Source organism: Mercurialis annua, linkage group LG2 (genome assembly GCF_937616625.2).
Source record: "Mercurialis annua linkage group LG2, ddMerAnnu1.2, whole genome shotgun sequence".
Taxonomy (NCBI): domain Eukaryota; kingdom Viridiplantae; phylum Streptophyta; class Magnoliopsida; order Malpighiales; family Euphorbiaceae; genus Mercurialis; species Mercurialis annua.
Window position 1 is genome coordinate 44,549,120 of NC_065571.1, and position 9,415 is coordinate 44,558,534.

At 31.5% G+C, this 9,415-nt stretch overlaps 1 protein-coding gene across 1 annotated transcript; it reads left to right on the forward strand.

Moving 5' to 3' along the window:
* The first annotated feature begins 384 nt into the window (after positions 1-384).
* LOC126670148 (stemmadenine O-acetyltransferase-like) lies at positions 385-1,855 on the forward strand. Its single transcript, XM_050363816.1, has 2 exons — positions 385-1,344; positions 1,431-1,855. The coding sequence occupies exons 1-2, from the start codon at positions 428-430 to the stop codon at positions 1,804-1,806; spliced, it is 1,293 nt and encodes a 430-aa protein (XP_050219773.1). The 5' UTR covers positions 385-427; the 3' UTR covers positions 1,807-1,855.
* The last annotated feature ends 7,560 nt before the right edge of the window (positions 1,856-9,415 follow it).

Here is a 9,415-nt window from a genome sequence, read left to right on the forward strand (position 1 = left end):
ATCGATAGATACTATTTTAAGTTTTTTTTATCTCAAATTATAGGCACTGGATATTTATTTTATTAAATAATTGTCAAATATACCCACATTAAATATATGAAATATTTTGGCAAGACAATAAAAATCACAAAAAGCTAAAAAATACTATTATATTAAATGAGGGTAAATGTGATATTTTTGTATATTAACTCACTTTATTATTTAAAAAAATCTCACTTTATATTTTAATAACCGTGTTTGTCCTAAACTGTCTATTAATTTTGGACAGAGAGAGTTCATGTTTTAGAGGATTTGTAAATATTACTGCTATGGCTACTTATTGTGAGCTGTATATAAATATGTCTACATAAGCCTATCTTCATTTACATCAGACTTTCCATATCCTTTATCTTTTCTACAAACTCTTCTTGACACATTTCATTAGCAAATGAAAATGAAGCTTGAAGTAGAGTTCATCTCCCAAGAGCTAATCAAGCCATTTTCCCCTACGCCTGATCATCTTCGCCAGCTCCGCCTTTCGTTTCTCGACCAATTACAACCTCCAGTTTGTATGCCTATCGTCCTCTTTTACTCCAAAAAATCCGGTTCTGAAAATTATGAAAGATGCAACGAATTAAAGAAATCTCTATCAAAAGCCCTAGCTATGTTCTACCCTCTTGCTGGACGAATTAATAATGACACCTTTATAGACTGCAACGACGAAGGAGCCTTGTTCGTCGAAGCTAAGGCGAACTGTCAACTCTCAGATATTCTTCAAGATTATAACCCTAGCGACAGCAATAAGTTGATACCTCTCCCGCCCCACCAATGCGAAAATCTCACCGCATTTTTTCAGGTTACTTTGTTTAAATGTGGCGGATTATGCATTTCATTTTCTTTGTTGCATAAACTTGGCGACGCCTTGTCGCAGTTTCAATTCTTGAATAGTTGGGCTGCCATTACCCGCGGAGATTATTCTGAAATCGCTACTAGTCCTATCTTCGGTATGGCAACATTGTTTCCGCCCATAAAAATGCAGTCTCGGATGGATTTCGAAGAGTTAGGCGAAGACAAAATCGTCACGAAAAGGTTTGTGTTTGATGCTTCCACCATAGCAGCTCTTCAAGCTAAGTATAGCAATGAAATTGGCTACAGTCCGTCACGGGTTGTGGCCTTAGCCGGTTTCATATGGAGCCGATTCATAGCCGCCATTCAGACGAACAAAACAGACCGTAATCATTTGTACGCCCTAAGTAATGTAGTGAACTTTAGACGAAGAATAGAACCGCCGCTTTCAAATATGCATTTTGGTAATCTTTTCACTACAGCCTGGGTGAAGGTTAACATAAACAACCGGCAACAAAAGTATGTTATAAATTCTATATTAATGCTATTATTTGGAAATTTAAATTTTCGAAAACGAATATTTATTCACCATACGCTCTATATAGGTCCGCAGATGCGAAATACAATTACGATGCGAACATTGTTAGTCAAATGAGTGATGCCATGAGAAGTGTGACTCCAGATGCCATCTTCAAATTAACGCAAGAAGTTGTTAAAGGAGAGGTGATTGGATTTTTCTTCACTAGTTTATGCAAGATGCCAATTTATGAAGCAGATTTTGGATGGGGAAAGCCTGTGTTTGTAAGTTCAGCTAATTTGCCTCTGAAGAACCTAGTTTCTTTCTTGGATGCTAAACAAGGAGGTGCTATAGAGGCATGGATCAACTTGAATGAGGAAAACATGGCTAAATTTGAGATTGATAAGGAGTTTCTTGCACATCTTAATTCTTCTACTCAATTTAATGCTAAATCAAGATTATAAGTCAAATTGTGGGTAATAGATCCTCAAACTTTTACATCTATTATATTTTGGTGACTAAATTTTAATTCGTTTCAATTTGGTTACCGAAATTTAATTCATGTTCAATTTGATTACTTAATTTTAATATTATTTCAAGGGGAGATTTTTCTAAAAAAGTGTATATGTGGCAGCCGGATTTCGATCTCTTCTTCCTTTTTTTTTTACAAAAAAACTTGACATGTATGTATTATTAGGCCGAAACGTTTCTCGCCGAATAGAAATTGTGCGTAAATGACAAATTTTCAGTAAAATGCGACCAAAAAGCAATTGTCAATGAGTGATTTCTGGCCGCCATGTCATCACTTTGGACAAAAAAACGTTATTGAAATGAAATTAAAATTTAATCACTAAAATGAAATAAATTTATATTCGGTGACCAAAATAAAATAAAGTGGTAGTTTAAATACTCTCAAAATCAATTACTCATCAAATTTTATATAATTATCAGGTTAAATATAATAAATGAAGACTTGAAATTGTTTTTCATTTTTTTTATTTGGTTTTAGAATATTTTTCCATTCTGAAGTCTCCCTCTTTTTCATTTTGATGTATCTATCTTACCAAATAAAAATCAGTCCAATTTTATTTTAAAATTCGTTTCCTTTATTTGTTTATAAATTTGATATTAATATGGTCAATTCTATAAAATTAGTGTTGTTTGATGTGTTTCACACGTGACTCGTAGTGTGACTCGGCAAAATATTATAATTATGTTTAGTTAGTTTACTTTTAAAATTATAAATAGTATTTAAATATTATAAAATATCAAATAATTATTGAAATAGTAATTAATTAAGAGTATGTCTTAGATAATATAAACAAAAAATATCAAATAATAATTAAACTAGTCTTTTATTAGAAAGTAATTTACCTTAATTAAAATTTTAGATGATCAAATAATAATTAAAATTATAATTATCAAATATTAAAGTAGTATATTTTAATAAGTACTTTAAACAATTATCTTGTCATAGTATTATAATTAGTTTATTTTAATTAGTAGTCTAATTTAGTAATTATGATCAATTAATTTCAATTTTGCAAATTATTTTACAAGTTGAAGAGGCAAAGTGCCAATTGAGTGGACAATCAGCCTATAAATTAAAGAGGTAAATTGTCAAAATAAAATTAATTGACGATAATCATCAAATTTATAACTGATTTATCCACAAAATTAATTTATATATTAATCTCTCATCATTTACAAGTTGATAAGTAATTCATACTATGAGCATGAAGTCCCAACCAGTGTTTTAAAAACCGAATCAGTGAGGCCACCGGTTTCTGGTTCAACCGGTTTAATAAATTTAAAAACAATTGAAAAAAATTCCGATTCACCGGTTTTTTACCGGTTCAACCGGTCCAACCCGGTCTAACCAAAAGATCCGGTTTTTTGCAGTTTCAGACCGAACCACTGGCCGGTTCGCAGTTCAACCGGTTCGATTGACCGGTCCGGTTTTTAAAACACTGGTCCCAACAAAATTATTAATCCGCACGCATTTGAATTTTGCCTCTTTTGCAGGGATAATAAAAGCATCAATTCCTGTTCAAAAACAAATAAAAGCATCAATTGAGTAATTTATTTATATATATATATATATATATATATATATATATTATAACAATCTTTATCAACTCTACTAAGTAATTATTAAATATTTTTTTAATTTAATATACTCCATTTCATTTAAAAAGTCATATTTTAAAATGTCATATTTTAAAAAATTTATTTTTACTTTTAGAATAATTTTACATTATACTCCCTCCGTCCCGTTTAAAAAGGGACATATCTCAATTTTTTTTTTCCCACATAAGAAGGCCAAATCATGGTTTTTGTGCCATTTTACAAGAAATTCTCTTTTATACCTTCATTTATCTTTCTTTAATTAAAGCTAATACTCTACACACAAACTACAAGACAATAATTAATAGGGGTAAAATAAGAAAAGTCAAGAGTAATTATTATTTTCTTAATCTATGTGTAAAAGGGATATGTCCTTTTTTAAGTGGGACGGAGGGAGTATGTTTTATGGTAATGTCACAAAAAATCTAGGTTTTTTAGCCTTTTTTTAATTTCACATTGACATTGTAAAATGACCAACTATACCCAAATCCATACTTTTGTGTTTTAATTGTACCAAATTTTAAAAATTGGACTCTTTTCCATTAAAAAAATTCAAAAAACTCTTATAAATGACTTATTTGAACTCTTTTCCATTTAAAAATATTCAAAATAAATGGCTTATTGAACATTTAATGGAAAAGAGATCGGTTTAGTATTTGTGGGTACAATTAAAAGTGAAAGGTATGCATTTGGATACAATTGGCAATTTTACAATGTCAGGATGATATTCAAAAGAGACCAAAAGGTCGAAGTTTTTTTGGACATTATGCCTTTTTCATCCTTTTCTTTTAGTCATGTTAAACTAAGTTTTATGAAAACTTAATAAGAATAAAATAAAAAAACTTCATTAATATATGTTTTTTTCAAATATATGTAAACTAAAATGAAACCATCGGATCAGAATTAAAGTGTAGCAAAACGTTGTGAAGAAACAAAGATTCCATGCTACGCGAAAGCTCCTACTCAAGCTTGAATCCCGAGCAACAACATTTACATGCTGCTCGGGCACTGATCGCATGATCAGAGTTCGATCAACAATATCGAAGAATTTGTCGAGTTGTGCTCGAACACTATCCAAACACATGAGTCTTTTGTTTACAAGCTAATTCACTCATATGATGATTCGATTTCGACCCAAATTTGACCGCAAGGTATTCGAGCTTCATAAAAACATCGAATAATATGGAAAAGTGGAGAAAACCCTAATTCAACCTTTAACGGCTATAAATAAGACTTTCTAACTCAGAGTTAGAGTTGGCAGGTTTTTACATTACGTACATTAGAGCAAATTAAGCATTATTCAACATGTTTTTAGAGTTTTTACACTGGAAAAAGATTAGCAACAGAGTCAAAGCACAAAGATGACATTATTCAAGAGAAATTAGTTCCATTCTCTTCTACCATGAACTCTCTTTGTATTCTTATTGTGGTTTTTGTTATGTGTAATTAAACTCCTTAGAATATTGCTTTCATATGACTAACTGAATTGGTTTTTAATCCCTATTAATCAATTCTAGGTTGTTATAGACTCTATTTCTAGATATTACTATTAAATTTGATGTTGACATGGACCTTTTTGCACAAGTTAACTTGAAGGAGGAAGGCATGGCGAAATTTGATATTGAGAAGGACCTTTTTGCACATATTAATTCTTCTACTCATGCTTTCATACTTTACACCTTCAAATTGAATGCTAATTGAAGATTATAATGTAAAACTTTTAACCAAACAAATAATGACTTGAAATTGGTTTTTTTGTTTAATTTGTTTTTAGAATTTTATTTTACATTCTGAAGTCTTCCTCTTTTGCATTTTTAATGTATCTATCTTATCAAATTATAAAAAAATCAGTTCAATTTTATTATACAATTCATTTTATGTATAAATAAGTTTATTAATCTGATAATAATATGGTCAACTCTATAAAATTACTAAATGAATGGCAGCTCTATCTTCTGTTAATGACGTTTGGTGAATTTATTTTTCATATTTACTATTTAATAACTTAATGATGATATCAAATACTAATTCATACAACTCCCAACAAAATTTTCTATTAGGACCCATTTTGACTTTGTCTCTTTTGAAGTCAAATAAATATAAGTACTATTAATGACAACTTAATAATGGTATCAAATAATTCATACATGTCAAATTTTTGGTGATTTATCAATAATGGAACGATAAAGAAAAAATTAATAATGTTTGATATCATAAAAAAAAAATGGTATCGAATAATTCATATAAGTCCCAATAAAATTGTCACGAACCAAAATATTGAGCCGAGACCGGCGTTAGGGAATGTGAGTGGTAGTTCTGAAATCCGTAGCAAGGCTAAAACCACTTATAATTTTTCGCATTTTAAAATATAATATTATATATAAAACATTTTCAGAAAAACTCTTTCGGATAATGCATTTATAAATATTAAAATATCATATTAGAGTTTACAATATAAAATACTGTTTGGAGTCAAAATGTCTATCTAATACTGACACCTACTGACTACTGCAGCTTTAGGAACTCATACTTGTGCAAGTCCAATGCTTCTGGCACAGTGGAGATGGCTTGTCTGATCCGACTTCTAATACCTGCAAATATCAGAGTGAGGGGTCAGTATTTGGAAAAATACTGAGTGAGTTTGCAAGTTACTTACAGTATTATCAAAATATAGCGTCACACGCTTAATACATATATAAATTTATGATATAAGCAAACATTATTAATTTCAAAAGTGCGAGTCCAACTCACTAGATACGGGGACTTCCAGACTACACCGTAGCCGAGTGCTCACTCGTATCGAAATCATAAAGTGTGAGTCTAACTCACTGGTGGGTCCAACCCACTGGTGGGTCCAGCCCACTAGATACTGGGACTCCAGACTAAACCGTATCCGAGTGCTCACTCGTATCGAATTCATATCATATCATGCATAAATATATATTAAATTCTAATCACAAAGTCAGGCACTCTAGACTGACTCACTAATGATCACGCAGCCTATTGACACCCAATAGGTAGTTGGTCTCTTCAGACCGCACACTAGACATTCATCTTCAAAACAACGAATACAACAACATTCATATAATTAAATTCATCAAACCTATCATCTCATATAAACAGTTCATATAAATGCGATATACAGACAATAATACTAATAAGGTATAAAAATAATTTTCATAATAATACGCAAAAGTAAATTGCCACTCACAGTGACTGCAATCCAATCAATGACGTGGTCTATGAAATGATATGCCCTCGCTATCCCACGTCTACTGACCTCTCTGCTCGCCAACACGTCTGATACATAATAATTAACGTTTAATAGTTAGATGTGAATATCGTATTCTAATACGTATAATACTTTAAATTCTAGGGTTTAGTTTCATTTTTAATATTATTCGTGAACTCGATATTCCTTTATCGTATTCACGATATATCGAAGTCTGTTTCTCGTATTCGAGAAACGTATAATATCCTTAGAGTTTTTCATTATCACTGTTCGCGTAAAACGTCGAGTTAAAACTTTTTTTTTTGAATTATTAGGGTCCTTAATCGTTTTTAGGGTCTAATATTCAAAAATATTGAAATCCCATTCAACTAGGGTTAAAAGCCCAATTAGGTCCATGCGGACCCACTGTGTGCGTTCGCACACTTGGAAGTGTGCGTCCGCATACCGCAAGTGTGCGTTCGCACACTTCGGTGAGCGATCGCACACCGAGTGCAGCCCACACACAGCCCCGGAAAAATCCATTTTCCGGGCGTTTCGCTGATTTCTGACCTTCCACACGCATAGTAAACACTTATATCTATAACACCCATATTCTACTTTCTTCAAAAACGTCAAAACCGATTCAAAAACGTTAAATTCTTAATTTTAACTAAAACCGCCATAACTTCCAATTTTCAGAAAAATACTCAAACCTTTACCTCAAAACGAAACTTGGGATCCGTAGAGTATTCGATTCTGAAGAAATCGCCGCGAAAATCACTCGATTCGGACGTCGAACGGCGAAACGGCGGCGAAACGACGATATCGTTGATATTTTCTTAAACTTTCTCGATCCTTCTCCATATCCAGATTCATATCTTTCCTTTATATATATATATTGGCTAAAATGCCACTTTGGTCCTTGTTCTTTTTGTTTATTATCATTTATCCTTTAAACTTTTTATTCGTACGATTTAGTCCATAACTAAATCGATTAACACTTTAATTATGACTTATACGTATTATTTATCTCCAATAAATAATACGAAACTCGATATTAATACTTTCCCGTCAAAATCCAAAATTTCCATTTTCGACACAAAGTGGCTAAATTACCACTTTGGTCCCTGTACTTAATTTTGGACTTTTCTTAACATTTTTCCTTTTAAATTCCAATTCTAATTTTAGAATTGAAATATATTACTAAATTCTTCACTATTATCTTTTCCAAAGCCGACCTGGTAAAACTTATTTGTTTTAATTTTTATCGGAAAGTTTTCCAATGTCGCCACTCTGACGACTCCAAACTGGACACGTGGTCCAATTAGCTAATTAATTATTTTGGGGTATTACATTCTTCCCCCCTTATAAAAACATGTCCTCGAATTTTCATAAATCTCGTTATGATCTTAAAATTGTTCTTATATTTTCCTTGACGTCCATTTGTATGTTTCAATTGCAGCTTTCTCTCTTACTTAGCTCATAACTTTCCATATACAACTATATCTGTATATTTGTCGCTAATCGATTGTCTATTCAACTCATAATAGCTGCCTGTTGTTATATCGTTGAGAATCCTCTTACTGATACTTTTGTCTAGCACATTTACTATCTCTTAACGTTGTTAAGCTTGATACATCCTTTATTATCTTCAATCTCTCATTCCTTTGCTCTTTTAAGTTATTGTGAGCTTCACGTTACTCTGTTAGTCCTGATCCTTCATCATTTACATTATCTTAAACGTCTCATTTCACGTCACTTTCGATTGTAGGGCTTATACAGTCGCCCTTGTTTACTAGTACTACTCGTATTCTTATTCTCTTCACTTCCCTCTAGTTGCTCCTTTGAAATTCGCCTCAAATCTCTTATTGACTTTTCAGTCAACGCTGTTCTTCCTTGATGTCACTTTAATCTTTGGCTGGTTCAATAAATTCTTGATATTTACATCTACTTTTGTACTTAAGTTGTTATAAATCTGACAATCCTATAGGTTTTCATCATTTCCTTTATCGTAGTTCCTTCTTACTGTATAAACAATTTTCTCTTTCATCTCACACTTCCGTTTCTTACTTTCAAATAGCTTCATAACCTTATTCTCATTCTTCCTTCATTAATCAGTCTTATTCTTCATAATCTTTCCTGTTATCCTGTCTTTTACTTCCTCTTATGATTCTTACGATCATCTTTTAAAGATTTTTAGTCTTGCATTATATCTCTTTACACCACGGTTGTCTGTACATTAATGTTCAATATCCTATAGAAAAGAGATAATTAATCTCTTTACAAACTTTCTTGGTTTCGACGCAGCTATTGTGATTAAAATGAAATTTCGTGTAAAGGTCGTGATTTTTTTTATAAAATTAACCCTTTTTTTAAAAGTATAGCTTGTTTAAAATCCCCCTCTATGCCTTGCGGTAATGATTCCTCTGGTATTACGGCCTTTACATACACAATTCAAGTGTACCAACAGTTTACCACCTATTTATTAACCATATATTAAAAATAAAAATTATTACAAGCTCACCAACAGTTAATCCAATATCTACTAACAGTGTACTAAAACCAAGGTTATTGGTGTACCATTAGTACACCATTGGTCAACCAACAACAAATGAAATTCAGCAATAGTTTACTAACGATTTATTAATGATATATTCAAAATAAAATTCATTACAAAGTTAACCAACGGTTTATCCAATATTAACCATTAGTTAACCAACACCCAAAACATTACA